Below are 17,838 nucleotides of genomic sequence, written 5' to 3'. Positions count from 1 at the left end.
TCATGCACTAATATGACACACGTGTGAAAGGGAGTACAAAAAGGGCCATATGAATCAGGAACAAATTAGAAAACATGTCGGCAAAACTGTCAGTTCTATCTTCTTGAATACTAATCAGAACTTCTTTACTGAATTAAATTTTCAAAAAAAATTATCAGAAATTAGCTCCATATTTTAAAAAATAACAATTTGTTATCACCATATACTAAGAATTATAAACTCTTAAGTTAGAATCTAGAAACTGGAGATCAAACCAGCCCTATATATTTTAGCTCTATTCTACCATCTGGAACAGAAAATAGATATTTTCTAAGCAGAGGAAAGAGCTACTTCGATATCCTCCACCTTATTAGGTCAATGGAATTTCTCACAATACCAAAACATAATATTGAAAAATAAAATAAATGAAGCTGCAAAAAACATTTTGCTACAAAGCACTTAAAAATAGAATTACCGCCCCTTTTTAAAAATAAAACTTAATCACTACAAGGATTTCCATAATTTTCCTTATAACACTAAAAGGTGACAGCTGATGTTCAAAACTGGAAACCAAATAATCAGACAAAACTCATTTATTTCAACAGCTCAAAGTGCAAAGATACCAAGTCAGTTCACAAAAGCTCAGGACACAGCTTTAAGTATTAATGAAAATTTGATATACATAAATGAAAGGGTAAATAAAGCTCAATATTTTGAAAAATTCAAGTAACCCCCAAACCATTACACTTTTAAAATACTTCACTCACATTGGCACAGAATGCCTTAATTTACAGATGCTAGTAGCGCACACTGTGATCAAAAAAGGACTCCTGAAAGAAAGAGAATTGTTCCAATTTGGTCAGCGCCGGACAAGAGTGGTAATTCTTGTTGCCAGCTCTTCCTGAATCAGCAGCCTCACTCATACTGTAACAACTGATGTCCTTCAATCATGATATTTTGCTCTTAGGCAAATTCAAAAAAATATTTGAAGTTCAATATGAGGTCAACACATTGGTCAATGTTTTGACCACTATATATTTAAGATTTAAAGGCCAATTTCAACCTAAGCCTATTGTATTACTGGTGGGAAGGACACAGATTAATACTTCTTCCATTACTTAAAACCTTTTGTAAGATCAGCGACAGTCTTTAAAAAAGGTTCATGAAAATTATACTTAAATATTTATTTGCTTATTTCTACACATACAGAACTTGTATGTAAAGTAGAAAAAGTTCCCATTAGGAAGATAATTAAAGATAATTAATGTTCTTCTAATCACTTAGCAGCCAAAACACACGCTTATTTCTGTTCCCCAGAAGCAATGTTAGCTACTAGCTTTGAATCAGGAAAATGTGTATCTTCAGAAGGGTTTATATGAAATATTTACTCAGTCTTTTTCTCGAGCTTCTTCATCTTTTCCTTGTAGGCAGCATATTGAGATTCCGTTCCAAGAAGTCTATCCCACCACGTAAATGTCGAGGCATAGTTCCCCACGAAGTTCATGTGGTGGAAATCATGATGCCGAGAACCAGCATAGAAGGGGATGAGGTTTAAAGGGTTTATGGGAATATGGTAACCACTGAAATGAAAATGATACACATGATCATTAAGGGAAAGAAAGAAAAACACCTCAAATAACTGACGTTTTCATTGATAGTTGCATGTTCCCTAATGAATTCAAGTAACTTTCCACTTTACCTAAGTCACTTCATTTCTGACATGTTTACAAGACAAAAACTTAGGGAAAATGGTACATATTCAAGAAACCACTTTAAGAATTATTTAATCTTGAAATGTCTATGGAAATTACGTATTTTATATCTACCTACCAATCAGTCTTCAGGGACTGGGGGTTAGAGTGAAGACTCTTTAAGACACAGATTTTCAAGAATTACTTTTCTATTTTAGTGCTTTCTCACCAGTCTATAATGTTCATACTACATGTCTTTTAGGAAAAGTTATATGAAATTAGTATCAAGCATGAAGGAGGTTACATAAGAGAATCACTGTGTAGCAACTTCTAGCACTTTCTTGGCAATGACAAGTTGGAATTAAATGTCTCGTGATTAATTAAATACCAGCATGCTTTCTATAGTGGGGGCGGGGGCATGATTTCAAAGAGTCCCAGGTATTCTGCTTTATTTATAGCTAGAAATCTAAGACCTGATTGCCACAATAATACTGGCCTAAATCACCCTCCTTCCTCCCTCCCTTTAGGAGGCTTAGAAGGAAGAAGGGAGAAAAGAAAAATGAAAGGAAACAATGACAAGGTCCTAACTTACAATTTATCTAGACAATCTCTGTCTAGGATTGGAAGCATTAATTTTGCTACTTCAGTGGTTTCAAATTAATTCCTAGAATTTGTTATTCTACTTTCATTGATACAGTAGTAAGTCCCAAGTCAAAACGCAATAAATATATAATGGATTTAAAATAACGAAAAATCAGGACAATTAGGCATTATGAAAGGCAGTCAATAGAAATAATTTACCACAAAATGTATTCCAATCAAAAGAAAGCAAGTGAAGTATGTACATATTACAAACAGTGCTTTCATCACAGTAGAAATGTTGTCAGCCAATGAAGGCAGAATATTTCAGTCTCTTTTTTCCACCTAAAAGTTGCATTTAGGTTCATCACAGGATAAAATTGCTGGTCCTGAATCGATATTTCATTAACCAAAATGTTAAGATCATCAAAAAATTTTCATCTGAACAGTATTTCCAGAAAGCCCTAAGCCATAAAGAAAATGACTGTTAACTAAATAGGGATCCTTTGGGAGGACCATTTTGTAGTAACTATCAAAATTTTATTTCATTTGACAAAATAATACATGAATATATATCCTCACTGTAAAAATGATAGTAGCCATAGCCCGCGATGTAAAAAAAAAACCAAACCGGGCCTCCCTGGTGGCGCAAGGGGTTAAGACACAACCTAGGAAGCTGTCCGTGGCCACTGCAGCACGAGTTTGATCCCCGACCAGGGAGCTACCCACATGGCGCATCAGACCTCTCCTGTCTTGCCCACTGCTCCCCTCAGCAGCAGTGTATTTCAGTCGGTATGCCCGTTCTGCTCCCCACTGTCTCTGGTGAATCCTCTCACCCTCCACACCTCTGGCCTGTACCCCAGTTCTTGTATGCATAAATAATCTTTAAAAAAAAAAAAAAAAAACCTCTATTATTTTAACGTTTATGATTTTCTCAAAGCAATGGTTGTGCTCGTTTCTTTAAAAACGGTATTAACAAGATTAACTACCCCTCTTGGCCTACTTAGAACTAAAGATAATCTTAGAAACATGGTAATAAGAATTTCATGACCCCTTACACTAGAGTAAGAACCGCAGCTTACCTATGGACATCAATGGTTTCCAAGAGGCGAACGGACACCCAGGCCCAGAGTAAAATCACATGATCACATAAAAGCATGATTCCAATGAAAAATCCAGTTCCAAGAATTAAGGTTTCCAGGGGATGTGCATATTCTGCTTCTAATCCAAATGGAGCCTAAAATAAACAGACTACCTTGAATCATTGTGATGGTTAATATGCGTCAGTTTGGCTAGGCTACAATGCCTGACTGTTTGGTCAAAATCCTTAGTCTAGATGTTGCTGTGAAGGTATTTTTTAGATGTGACTGACATTTACCTCAGTAGACTCAGTAAACGAGAATCACCCTCCATAGTGCAGGTGGGCTTCATTCAATTTTGTTAAGATCTTAACCGTGGTGGCGCAAGGGTTAAGATGCAGCCTATGAAGCAATCCACAGCCACTGCAGCACAAGATCAACTCCCGGCCAGCCAGGGAGCTACCCACATGGTATAGCAGACCTCTCCTGTCTCACCCGCTGCTCCCCGAAGCAGTGTATTTCAGTAGATCTTCTGTTCTGTTCTCCGCTGTGTCTCTGGTGAATCCTCTCACCCCACTCCCCACACCTCTGGCCTGTACCCTAGCTCTTGTATGCATAAATAAATCAATCTTAAAAAAAAAAAAAGATCTTGAAAGCAAAGACTGAGGTTTCCTATATATCCAGCCTGCTGCCTGTGGAATTCAGGTGCAAGACCACAATACTGATTTTTTTCTTTTTTTAGTTAATTTGTTTATATTTATTTTACATCATTGTTCCTTTTTGTACAGTATATGCTTTCTCCTCTCAGGTGTAGTCCCTGTAAAATTCCTACCACCAATTTACCCATGCACCATCCCATAGTCTCTTATGCTCTTCTCACCCCTGTTTTGATCCCTCTCCCTCCCTCAACACTGTAGATTGTCTGATTTATAGTTGCCTGTTACTTTGTTCTTCTATTAGTATTTTTTTTTTTTCAGATCTCTTATTTGGTTCCCCTATATTCCTCCTATAAGTGAAACCATCTGATATTTTTTCTTTTTCCTTCTGGCTTATTTCACTGAGCATAATCCCCTCCAGCTCCATCCATGCTGCTGCAAATGGCATGAGTTTATCTTTTTGATTGCTGAGTAGTATTCCATTGTGCATAACACTGACTCTTGTAATTCCTGCCAGGACCCACAATTGCATGAGCCAATTCCTTAAAATAAATCTCTTTTTTGTGTGTATGTCTTATCAATTCTGTTTCTCTGGAAAACCCTGACTGCTACATATATTCTAATTTATTTATGCAAGTAGTTTTATAAAGTTATACTGTTTCTATCTGTATGATTATATATCTAGTCTAAATATAAAAATAACAGAAATTTTTCAATAAAAATAACTTCCTGATCCTATGAAACATCAAAAAGTCTAGGAATATTCTTAAAACAACCTTAACAACTGTCTTGCATGGTTTAAGGTAGAGGCATTAAACAACTGACTTGAACTCTGACTGTGGTTTAAACACCTAAATTTGTTCTACCAAGAAAGGGGAGTCTGGTTTAGAATACCATATAATGGATTTCTATTATGCAGAACATAAGGACATAGCCAGGCTGACAGCACATCATCAAAGCAGTTGTGGAAAAAAAAAATCACTCCTTTTGTGAGTCATGCAGTGAGAATGAGCAAAAACTAAGCCAGCAATTGTTTTAGAAGTTTTGTTGTCCCATTTAAATGACCCTCATGTGATTGTAGCCAGATATCCAACTGTGGAAGGAAAGAGCTCTGGATGACTGACTGTGTACCATTTTCCTATCATGTCCCAATGTACCATGAAGTTACATACTAAAAAGCATTTGTAGAACTGGCTTTGTGTTTGCATGCATGTGATATTCCTTACAATTATGCCAACATAAATAAAAATATCACTGACAATTTTTTTAAAGCCCCAGGAGGTAAAAATTATGACTTTGTGTCTCCAATAGAAAAAGAAGTGTATTAAATTTAATTCTAACATACCTGATATTCATGATGCATTTTATGAATATGCTTATACAGTTTCTTGTGGTGTAAGAGTCTATGCAGGAAATAATGCCAGGTATCCTCGATCACGGCACAGAGAAAGCACTGTCCCAAAAGCATGTACCTTTAAGAGAAAAAAAATGAAATGGTCATGAAACAACTTTTACTGAAACAATCTAGGTTTGTATTTGGGATTGCTGCTTGAGTCATTACATGAAACCAAACACCCACTTACCCACTTACCTACTTGGAGAGCTTGAGCAACAAATTCTCTCAAGCTATGAGCTAGAAGGTAGCACTACAATATCACCTGAGGGTTAAAGAGACAGATACTATACCAATGCTAGGTAATATATGGATAAAGTCAGAGTGAAGAAACAACTTCAAAGTTTCCAAGATAAAAGTACTATTACTGAAGGACTTAAAGCAAGATTAATAATAGTCAAATCATCTTTTTTCTTTTCTTTTTTTTTTTGGTGGGACCCTCGCCGGCAGCTAGGCAACGAACCGGCACTGCAGAGGCTGGGGGCAGCCTCGCAGCCCAGTGCTCAACCGCTGCGCCACCAGGGGTGGCCCTCAAATCATCATTTTTATTCCCACCAAAGATGAGGACATAAGTGAAATGGGCAAAAAGTGTTTTATACACAAATGGACACTTATATGTTGAATATACATTATATAAAAAATGTTTATCTACACTGGTATATCTATATTCAGGTTATATCAGAAACAGATAGTTGAAGACTTGTGCTCAGACCATGTTTGTATAGATACAATTTATATAAATCTCACGAACTTTTCTCTCATTTTTAAAATTCATTTTAGAGTTAAAATGTAATGTGCTTTTTCTTAGCATAAGCACGTTTCTGTACACCTTCATAAAAAGCATGCTACAGAAACGTTTGGTGCAAGAAGCTGCAGTCAAATAGTACATCAAATTATATTTGTAAAAATGGGAACATTTTAACTTTCTACAATGGTTCACATTCCGCATTTTATTTATACAAATATTAACCAAATGAAAAAAGAGAAACACTAAATAGATCTGAATATTTAGGTAACAATACTAGGTAACAATTAGGTAATAATACTAGGTAACAGACTCATGACTGAGTATAAACATCCCATATTTATTACATACCATCTTGGCATTCTTTCCCATTCATAAGGAATACCGAAATATTCTGTAAAATAATAGGTTCCACAAATCAAAGGGAGCTGGATACAAAAATGATTGAAGAGAATAACTTTTAAACATTTCCATTGGCCTTCCCATGTTTCCGGTTTATCCTATGAGGAAAAAAAAATCAGTGTTTAGCACAAGCCTCTGCAATCAGGGCAGCCTGACGAGAAGTGAAGATATTTTTCCCTCTAATGTTTCCATGAGACCTTAATTCTATTCATTTGTTCTGTTACATGAATTCTATATTAATTTCTGTGTTATAGTAACTAAGGCCTGTGAATCACAACATCCTCCCCTTCTAAACTCCTGACAACTATTATCACTACGTAAAATAGGTAAAGGAATTGTAGACAAACCCAGGTTTAACACTCATAATGATTTCAAACAAACCAAGAAACATATAGAAGGAATAACTCAGCCAGTCTTTGCTGCCCACAGGTCATTCAATTCGTTTACGAGGAATTTCTGAGAAGAAATGTGCTAAGATTAGGGTTGGGGACCTGCCCCCCACCTCCCACAATTATTGAAGTGGCCATTCATGCGGTACTGGATGAATGGTATTTTACACAGGTAAATTGATGCTTAGAGTCATCTGGCAGCACTCACTCCCAGAATGATTCTGCCTTTCAAAAGCAGGCCCTGATCTAAAAAGCACTTTTTTTTTTTTAAAGATTTATTTATTCATACAAGCACCGGGTACAGTCAGAAGAGCTGGAGAGTGAGAGAATTCACCAGAGCCAGAGCGGGGAACACAACAGGCAGACTGATGAAATACACTGCTGAGGGGAGCAAGGGGTGAGACATGAGAGGTCTGCTGCGCCATGTGGGACCCTTATTGGCGGCTGGGGATCAAACCAGCGCTGCAGAGGCTGCGGGCAGCTTCGCAGCCCAGAGCTCAACCACTGCGCCACCGGGGAGGCCCTAAAAAGCACTTTGGAATCAATGTGTCCCTTAGGTGACAGGATGCTCTCCTTTGGGCCAATTCTCTTTAATTCCTTCCCCCTTAGCCCTCTGTTCTTACCCCTTTTGCTAGGTGTCTGGTGACCTGACCTCTGCACTCTCCCCCCAGGGAGCATCAACGTTGGTACTTGCTTAAAGTGACACTGGGAGAAGCCAGGAAGCTTCCAGACTGAGCAAAACAGAGAAACTGCCTCACAACCAGACCTTGACTGCAGATTAGTCTCCAAAGACCAGTACTTTCCACAGGACTGGGTGTCCTCACGGTCTAGTTGGCATGACTTTTTAGGCAAGTGAACAGAAAGCAATAGAAACTATCATGGGCTTATCAAGTGCTGGTAAATCATCGCTTTCTCTAATAAGCTAGTCCAGATTCCCTTCTGAAACATGCCAAGCTCATTAATGTACTTGTCAATAGTGTCCACTGCTTTGCATAACACTGAGAAAAGTCATATGCACATCTCAACACATTGGCACGCATAGTGGGCTCTCAAGAAGAGTTTAGTGCTTTAGAGCAAATACCTAGGGACAAAGAACATCATCACCTCCTTATTAAGGATGACACAAATGTTAGAGAACTACCACCATATATTTAGGGAAAACACAACACTTTTAGTAATACTGATCAAAGTCTTAGAATATTAACATACACTGAGAGACTGAGATATCAGGGGTTAGAGTGAACTGTAAAATAATACACACAAATCCCCCTAACTTTCCTGTGAGCTAGCTTACCAAGTAAAATTTAAAAACCCAAAGAAGATTGTCATCATATCTACTTGAAGCACAATTTAACAAATTATTCTGGAAACATTATCAATAATGATCTAGGGTTGCTCAGCCCAATATGGTAGCAACTAGCAACAGTGGCTAGTGAGCATTTAAATATTTCTGGTCTAAATGGAGGGGAACTAAACATAGTGCAAAATATACTCCAGATTTTGAAGAGTTGTTATGAGAATGAGAATATGAAATAACAGATTTACTATGTCAAATAGATTATACAAATTAATTTCCTGATGTCTTTTTATGTGTTTTACTAGAACGTTTTAAATCACACATGTACCTTCATTATAATTCTATTGGTCAGCCCTGGTCTAGAGTCTCTCAAAAGTTATATTTGCTTTTAAAATATTCAGTGACACTACTGGCAACATTGCACTGCAAGGACATCACACTCACCTTTTGAATTTTGTACTTTTTCATGTATGGTATAAACTGAAACAAAAATCCAGGTAAACAGAATAAGAAATAAAGGGCCTCATGAACGATCAGGGACCCCCATGTTGCAATCTGGAACTTTGTATAATTATTCAACATGTAGTTCCAAGCATTTTTAAATGGTTCTTGCAGAGGATTCTCAGGGAGAAGAGAATCTGCATATTCCACAGCCAAGAATGCTGAACTAAAGATGCTGACACTTTCATTTGTTGCCATTTTCCAAATCTCTGCAGATCGTCCTACAATTCTGTGAATATAAAGATATAAACAAGCAAAGTTAAACAAAATTCTAAGAAAACAGTCTTTACAAATAACAATTACTAAGGGAACACGATGTCTCAGGCCCTAACAGTGTGATTAACAAGTCCAGTCTATTGGATGTCATCCCCACCGCCACTTGAAACTATGGATTGAAAAGCCACAAGTGAACTTTCTAGAGCAGGATCTAAAAGACCAACAATGGATCAAGAGTTGTCAACTACTTTTAGGGCCCCCCTGGTGGCGCAAGGGGTTAAACACAGCACTATGAAGCTATCCACAGCCTTTGCAGCAGCAAGTTCGATCTCCAGCTGGCCAGGGAGATACCCAAATGGCACAGCAGACCTCTCCTGTCTCGCCCACTGCTCCCCTCAGCAGTGTATTTCAGTCTTTCTGCCTGTTCTGTTCCCTGCTCTGTCTCTGGTGAATTCTCTCACCCCTCTCATCTCTGGCCTATAACCCAGTTCTTGCATGCATAAATAAATAAATCTTAAAAAAAAAAAAAAAGAGTTGTGAGCTATTTTTAATGTGGTTTCCATGTAAAAACTTCTCAATTCAATGAGTGATGGTGGGATTTAAAACTGTAACTTAAAACCAAATGAGCCTATGGAGAAAAAGCCTGACAAACAAGGTTACATAAAAATTAATTACTTCTCAACGGGGAGTAAGAAAATGATAAAGCCAAAGAACAAATGAGAAACTGGAAAAAATATTTCAACACATGACAAAGGGCTGCAAAGTGTGCACTAGTAAATGACTGAAAATCTAGCAGAAAAGATGACAAAGGCCACCCATAGGTGACTTACAGAAAAATAAATGCAAATGCTCATGAACAAATAAGCAGTTCAGTTTCACTCAAGAAATGTACCCACAAACAAAAAAATCTTCCAAAGTTTCCTAGTGCCCAGTCCTTGGTATTGCTAAGGGTGACAATTTGGGGAGACAGGTATCATTACACACTGTTGATGGGGACATGAGTATTATCTTTGAAGACTATTCCAGTAGCTACCACAACTCAAAATGAATACACTTCATTCTTACAGAAGATACTGGCAATGTAGCCAACTTCCTTGGGCCTCCAAATTCACTGTGCATACTTTCTTTGTTCTACTCATTCTCAAATGACTCAGACCATGACAACCATAGTGTTACATTCTGTGCCACCCCAAGTTTAAAATCTCTCTTGGCTCACTCACCTTCTCCTCTAAGAGAGGTATTGTATTCTCATCTGACTCATCAAGACTTTATCTGTCATTTTCTCTCATCTTTCCCTCCTTAGAGTCCATCCTCTCAAGTTTAAATATGTCTTCCTTTCTTGAGAAAAGTTTTCCAAACACCTGTCATCTCTTCCTCAAGCAACTGTGCTGTTTCTTCCTTTGAACTAACCTAATTCCTTCTCAAAGAAAAACTCAACAGGACATCTCTGGCAGTTAAGCTCTCCTCCCACAGCTCAGCCCCTTGCCATCCAGCTTTCCACTCATGCTAGCTGGTTGCCACTTGTCCCGACCCGCGGGATTCGGAGGCACGGAAAGAGAAGGGCTGAGGATTGAAATGAGGGGCTTGACGACTTGACGCTAGCGTTTGCTTCTTTATTTTTCCTTTTCCTTCTCTTTTACTTTTCCCTGTCTTTCTACCTTCCCTGGCCTTCTCTCTGCTCCTCTCGCAGTAACCCTTGCCTATCTCCTTACAGTCTCCTCGCAGTCCCTTTCGCCTCTCTTGCGGTTCCTTTCTTATCCCTCGTAGCTCCTCCCCCCGTACCTCCCAGTCTCATGTGCTTTACAGGAAAAACCTGTGGTTCTCCAAAGGCCAAAGGCGAAACGGTAAAGCGAACTCATGGCACGCATATGCAACATGGCACATACTCCGGGCGGCTCCGGACATCTCCCCCTTTTTTCTTTTAAATGAGACACCTGGCCTGTCTTAGGTTGGCACATCCCATAACCAGCCTTACCCGTCTTTGGCTCACAGGTTCTCTAAGACTAAGGTGACCCATCCAGGTGCCACTGGGGAGTCCTGGTCAAGTATCATGGTGCCAAGTACTTGCCTGATCGCAATAGCACAATAGTTCTTTACTTCCGTAGCCGACGGAGAAACCACAAGCCGAATGCACAAAAAGCCAAGAGCTAAGGCTACCACCCTGCCCCAAGCTTACAACTCTGAGAGGAGTCCTCTAAACCAGGCAATGAGACCCTCACCCGTAAGAGGGGTAACACAAATAAAACTGTACAGAGGGTTACAAGGTATGTGAGCAATTAACAAAATTGTGTCTATCCCTTTTTACATTAGCTAACTGCTGACCAAACATAAAAAGTCCATTCTGCAAATGTCCATTCATATATTACTGTGTTGACAACGCAGAAGCCACACCGGCAGCTAAATTGTCCATAGTGTCCGTATTTACAGCAGCTTGAGTGACAGCAACGGCGGCAGCAGCCGCAGCCGCGGCCACTGCTATTGAAACGGCGACAATAGCTGCAGTGATGCTAAAATCACGTCTCCTCCTAGGTAGAACAGGGGAAAGTGTGCAGAAACATCCACGGACATGACTAAAATAGGAGGTAGACGAACGATCACTGCTCTCTCCGCACTCCGGGCCCAGGAGGCAAAGAGGACGCAGGTCTCTGTTGAACAACTCAACACAGTGGCATCTCCTGCATTATTGGGGAGGACAAAAAAGAAAGGAGGGGACAGACAGACAGCAACAGACAAACTCTATAATCTATTATTCTGAATACTAACAAATTATTCAATGGTAGAACTAATATTTACAGAATAAATGTCATTAAATAATTTCACCTCACCCTGGCCCAACGGGGCACTATCCAATGGCTTAAAAACCAGACCAATACTTGCGGAAAAGTGGAATCATGACGATCAGTGAGGAGCAAAAACGGCAGCTGATGCACAATCGCCCATCGTACTAACATCTGGGACGCTTGTGTCATCGATGTTAGCAGGGTCAGGTATATTGACAAACCGAACCAATCGAGCAGGAACCCATCGGGGTGTTTCTGCATCCGATGTAGAACTCATAATGGAACTTCTATCTTCTTCCTCCGTTTGTCTCGCTGTCCTGACGGCCTCAGTGGCTAACTGAGTGGCAGCAGTGCCACCGGCATTAAAAGCATCTCCCACCACTCTCCAGACCGTCAAAGTAGTGCCAGGAAGAGACTCAAGGCCATATAATTGCTGATGCAAGACAATATCTCCTTTTACCTTATTCCAATTGTCACTATCGACCTGATCCTGCTTCAGAAACCATTTACTAGTAATACTAAGGGTCTCTACAAATCCTTTAAGAATTTTTCTACTGAGAGGAACCCCAAACTCTTTTAGGAGAGCTTCCAGGGAAATAACTAACTGCCCCTTGGACATTGAATTGCCCATGAATCCCAGCTACCTTACTTTACTTTACTTTACTTGCCGGCTCACCACAGCTGGTCCTTCAGCGGTTCCTTCGTTCTTTTCCGTGCCCCGCGCTGGGCGCCACCTGTCCCGACCCGTGGGATTCGGAGGCACGGAAAGAGAAGGGCTGAGGATTGAAATGAGGGGCTTGACGACTTGACGCTAGCGTTTGCTTCTTTATTTTTCCTTTTCCTTCTCTTTTACTTTTCCCTGTCTTTCTTACTTCCCTGGCCTTCTCTCTGCTCCTCTCGCAGTAACCCTTGCCTATCTCCTCGCAGTCCCTTTCGCCTCTCTTGCAGTTCCTTTCTTATCCCTCGTAGCTCCTCCCCCCGTACCTCCCAGTCTCATGTGCTTTACAGGAAAAACCTGTGGTTCTCCAAAGGCCAAAGGCGAAACGGTAAAGCGAACTCATGGCACGCATATGCAACATGGCACATACTCCGGACGGCTCCGGACAGCCACTGAGCTTCTATATTACAAAATCCAAACAAAACTGTCCTTATCTTTCATGAGATCATTGCCAATGATGTGATAAGCAGTGTGCCTTGCAACCACTCTGACCTTCAGTTTTATCATCTGCAAAAGGTAAAGAATAACAAAAGTAACTAGATGGTGTAGAAGTATACCAAATCACCTAGACTTAACATTTTTGTCAATTATACCTCAATAATTTTGGGGGCAATGAATAACAATAGTTCTTCTAATGAGTCAAGAACAGAGGCATGTGAAATATTTAGGGGACCCAGCACGCAGCAGCTACAAGAAGCTAACAATTACTGAGCCCTTCTTATACGCCAAGAACTGTGTTCCCTTAACATACTTCCATAAAGCAGGTACTTTTACTACCCATCATCTTATAAATGAAAAACTGAAGTTTAAAAGATTAAGCAACTTTTACCAAAATGCTAAATGGGGGAGCCTGACTCTCCCCCACTGCTATACTATGATCATACATAATAAAGCACATGATAAATATTATGAGGCAAATATACCCAAGTCTCCTGAAAGAGTCTCTATGCAGGTGTCCTGTTCACATTTCCCACTTACTCTCAGCCGTTACCACTTGCCTCCAATTCTCATCACAGCACTGAACCCGCTCTCTTACTGAGATCACGCTGGATCTCTCGTCTGACAAATCCAACAAACATGTGACCAATCTGGAAAATCTGATACTTCGTTCTTTCCTTGGTGCTTAGGATTCACAGGTGAATCACTAGTTTAGTTTGCACTTGTGCTGTGCTAGCTGCTGCCCACACACCTGACTCCATAACATAACACCTAGTGAGGAACAGAGAGAAGTAACGAGGCTATCATAAAATTATCTGACAAGAACAGTAAAGGAAGGGTTGGAACCAGAGCTAAGACAACAAAGAGGACCAGGAAAGAGTTCCAGAGGAAGCTGCCACTTGAAGTGAGACCTGCAAAAGAGGGATGGGGTGGGGTGTGTGTGACCATATTAAAAGAGAGTGAAGAGGGTTGTGGGGGGCAGTGAACAAGGGGATGTGTTGAGTCGGAAGAACATCAGATATGCAGCTTCAACTAGGAATTGAGAAAGGACACAGCACCTTCTGGTTTTTTGGGCCCTGGGGGACACTTTTGAGAAACACAAAAACCGTGGCTGAGATTTCCTGGTGATGCTTTCTTTATTCCTAAGGAGTGCAGATTACCTTAGGCAATCTTCCGATTTCCCGTTTGTCTGCTGATATCCGCAACCCACCCCCCTGAAATCTAAATTCTGATTATTCAAAAGTGCACAGACACACCCCCCCCCATTAGATAGTACAGAGATACAACAAAGTCAACATGTCCAAAACTTCAGGAACTGAAGTTCTGAACTCTAGTTGGAAATCTCTGCCCAAATGCCTCCCATTCCTACAAATCCCAACCTGACGAGCTACATCACCAGGTTAGTCATCTCAGGTAGAAAGTTCTAAGTCTTTCTTAATTTTGCCTCCTGGGTTGAGTGTTTAAACTTTCCCCCAATTTAGAACCACTTGGCTTAATGAAAATCTGGAAATATGCTCTCCAAACACAAGGAGGGGGGAGATGGATACATGGTTGTCAACCCAACAAAAGGAAAACACAGAAGAGGGGAGAGAAACTGAATTTTCTCTTTCTTTGCCCATTCTTGGGCAAGCTGTCTAGAAGCCTATCTCTTAGAATTAAGAAATTTCATTATCTGTGGATTCTGAGAAACCTTGGAGATTAGCTGTCTCTGACATCAGCCAGAGTCAATCCTTTGGCCCTGGGCCTTGGATGATAACCCTGAGGAAAACAGTTCCCTCCTTGACTGGAGGTGTCCTGCCTCCCAGCTTGTCCTTCTAAGTACCCCCACCACATCATGCCAAGATGGAACCTAACTCTGCTAACCCCGTTCTTCAAACCTTTAAAGTCCAAGGCAGTGCCTCACCCCTGTGGATAAAAATTAAAACCCCCAGCGATCAAGACACGCCTGGGCACACCTGTCTACGCTCCCCAACTCGCTCTGACTTTGCTACACTTTGTCTTCTCCAAGTCACTACCCTCCCCTCCTGCTGCGGCGCTTTGCTCCTCTCAGTCCAAGCAAGAAAGCGTTCGCTCCAGGTCGTCTTCTCGGGTTCGACTCCCAAGCAGCCCGCGGTAACCCCCCCTGCCAGGCCCGTCCCGACCCCACAAAGCGCCCCCCAACCCGTCCAGGCTGGGTTTGGTAAAACTTTCACCACCATCCCCCGGCGGCGTAACTGTCTCTAATACGCCCGTTTCCCGACGACCGTGAAGTTTTAAGGGACCAGAAACGCGCCCCCGTCCAGCCCCATCATTCAAGAATTTCCCTCGTTTTCTCCCGTTTCTGCGCCCGCCCAGCCCCGCAGCCCCAGCCCCGGGGTCGGGGTCGGCGTCCCGCCCCGACGGCGCACCCGCGTCCTGCTCCCCTCCAGCCCGGGGCCGTCGGGCTGGAGCCCACCTGCGCCCCCGCCCGCCCGAGAGCCTCGCTTCCGGGTGCTCACCTGGACGGACGCGCGGGAATGGCCGCACCCAGCCCGGCCAGGTGCGGAGCCTTTGAATGGTCCCCTCCGGGCGTGGGGACGGACCTGGGGAGGAAGGGCCTGCGAGTTCCTCTTGCTTGTGATTGGCCGGCGAGGGCGCCCGCCCCTCCCCCCGGGCTCTGTGATTGGCCCGCGCTGTGGCCCGCCTCATGTGACTCGCGCGCAAGAATCCCAAGCGCCCCAGCCATTGGCTGCGCGGATGAAGTGAGGATCGTGAGACCGAGGCGGCCGGCCAATGGCGGGCGCCGCGGCGCGCCGCGGGGCGGGGAAGCGTCGGGGCGGGTCCCGCACGAGGAGGCGGGCCGCACGGCTGCTCCGCGCCCCGCCCAGCGCGCCGCCGCGGGGGTCGCCATGGCAACGGCGGTACCGCGCGGGCTCGGCGGCCGCCGCCCGCGCCTTCCGAGAGGGACCCCGTCCCCCGCCCCCGGGGCCTCCAGACCCAGGACAGAAGAGCGGCAAGGAATCACCCCATCTGCGGGGCTCACCGCCCCGCGCTCCTCGCCCCAAGACGTCCACGTTCCGCGCCCCGATCCGCACCGCCCGAGCATCCTTTAAGAAAACCGGGTGCGTGCAACACTCACTGGTCCAGGGGTCCCCTCCGGCGAGCAGGAGGTCGGGGCCTTGTCCCGGGTTTGCGGGGCTCGGTCTGGGCCTTTCGGGAGGCAGCGGCGGGTGCTTATTCCACGCCAGCACCCCCGGAGCACGGGGGCGGCCGCCAGCGCTGGGAGCCCCCGCCTGGCTGCAAAATACGCACGCTTTAAACTCCAAAGGCCACGTGCGCTCGGCAAATAGGAGGGATGACTCTGGGCTGAGTGGACGTGCTGACCACGAAGTCAGGCTGTTTAGGGTTAGGATCGCGCCGGCCTCCTCCGACCTGGGGTCCGTGCACCCCGACCGCCTCCCTCGAGGCCCCCTCCCCAGAGAAGGTGCATTTGGCACTGCGGCGCCTGGAAGCCCGGCGGTCGCTCCCTTGTCTATCAGGGGACCGGCTGTTATCCTCATTTTGTGGGTGAGAAAACGCGGCTCAGTAAGATCTAGAAAATGATTAAATGTAACAGATGCCAAGGCTGCTCCCCGGAGGAGGTTAATGCCTTGATTTGACTGATAGCTGGGTTGAAAAAATGCCCAGGTGTCACAGACCATCCCTAGGAGCGGGGTAGGGGACAGGGCCAGGCGACCTACACACTGTAACTGTAACCTCAGACGTTTCTCGACGCTCAACTACTGTGTCCTGGGGTGTGATAACACTGTGCAGACGGTGTAAGATACGGAATTAAGATTTCAACTATCCCCTGAGTGCCTTTTTTAAATCGACACGAGGACACTTGTTGAGCAAGCTGGCCGCACTTGCTGTACACAAGCTACTGAAAACGATGTGGTTGTCTGCTCCTGTTAGGTCCAGGGAGACCTCTAATATACTCCACGTTCTTTGTAAAGTGTCATGACAAAGAGGCCGCATCAAATGAAAAGAAATGGAGCTGTCACTTGGGTGGTTAGAGGCACAGCCAAGTCTTTAGGGCCTTCCTTGTGGAAGGTGGTGAGGAGTGGGTGCCCTTGGGCCACCTTTGCAGGACTGAAGCTGCTTCAGCTGCCCAGTGTTGGCAGAGACATGGAGGCGGCCAAGACTTCCAGGAGCACTTCCTGGGAGGATTCCCCTTCTGGTAGGGGGAAAAGGATGTCCTAAGCTAATTCCACACAGGCTTTATGGACTCCACCCCCACTCCAGACCAAAGCCATCAGGACATTGGGAAAGACAAATCCCATTACCACCAAAGGGAAGGTTGCTGGGAACTGAAGGTGGAGTAAAGCAGCCAGGTTTGGTATAAAACCAGACACGTGGGTCTTGGGGGGCTTTTTGGCTTCACGGCTCTTGGCCCGTAGCCAGCTCTCAGTGCCATTGGGTTTCCAGGTCGGCAGAATGGGTAGGACGCATTTAAGACTTTATTTCCTTATTTTCTCCCTGAGTTGTACATTTCCTCATTTCCCTTCCCTTGTAAATAAACCTTTATTAACCTTTTGTGTGTGCCTGCAGCGGATTATTAATAAGTCCCTTTTAAGCACGCGGGTGGGGACCCACAGCCAGGCAACTCGTTTTATATAGGGGCTGCCCTGTAACACTTCCAGGGAGGATTCCCCTTCCAGGGGGCAGCCTGAGTTTAGTGGCTGGTTGATGCAGGGGTACACAAGCCCAGCCCCTCACTCCAACTTAGGACTCTCTTGCTTGGCCAGTCCAACGTGAACATCCACCTGACACTGAGGCTACAGGTGTGACTGCTCTGCCACCCAACTTTTCACTCTACCCTAACAAGCTGGCCGTTGTCAGGAAGTGTGAGGAATAAGCACTCCAGGGTCAGACTGAATTAACCAGGCTTTGTCACTTAAATGGCACTGTGCTCTCAGATAAGCTACACGTCAGTGTTTTGGCTAGTCTCTCTGTAAAACGGGCTTTATAGTAATAC

General features: G+C 43.6%; 1 protein-coding gene across 3 annotated transcripts; it reads right to left on the bottom strand.

Moving 5' to 3' along the window:
* Positions 1–428: 428 nt before the first annotated feature.
* MSMO1 (methylsterol monooxygenase 1) lies at positions 429–15,430 on the bottom strand. 3 transcript variants are annotated; one of them, XM_037526409.2, is made up of 6 exons: positions 15,341–15,430; positions 8,655–8,940; positions 6,474–6,622; positions 5,330–5,456; positions 3,332–3,486; positions 429–1,559 (listed from the first exon to the last, which is right to left on the bottom strand). In XM_037526409.2, the coding sequence occupies exons 2-6, from the start codon at positions 8,907–8,909 to the stop codon at positions 1,364–1,366; spliced, it is 882 nt and encodes a 293-aa protein (XP_037382306.1). In that variant the 5' UTR covers positions 8,910–8,940; positions 15,341–15,430; the 3' UTR covers positions 429–1,363. The 3 variants fall into 3 exon arrangements, with proteins under 3 accessions (XP_037382306.1, XP_054557013.1, XP_054557012.1); XM_054701038.1 differs by lacking the exon at positions 15,341–15,430 and adding an exon at positions 12,918–12,938; XM_054701037.1 differs by lacking the exon at positions 15,341–15,430 and adding an exon at positions 12,384–12,406.
* Positions 15,431–17,838: the final 2,408 nt, after the last annotated feature.

The sequence above is a fragment of the Talpa occidentalis genome, unplaced genomic scaffold (genome assembly GCF_014898055.3).
Source record: "Talpa occidentalis isolate TD23 unplaced genomic scaffold, MPIMG_talOcc4v2.1 talOcc4.4, whole genome shotgun sequence".
NCBI lineage: Eukaryota > Metazoa > Chordata > Mammalia > Eulipotyphla > Talpidae > Talpa > Talpa occidentalis.
Note: the sequence above shows the minus strand (reverse complement) of the source record. Positions and strands in the feature narration are given on the sequence as shown.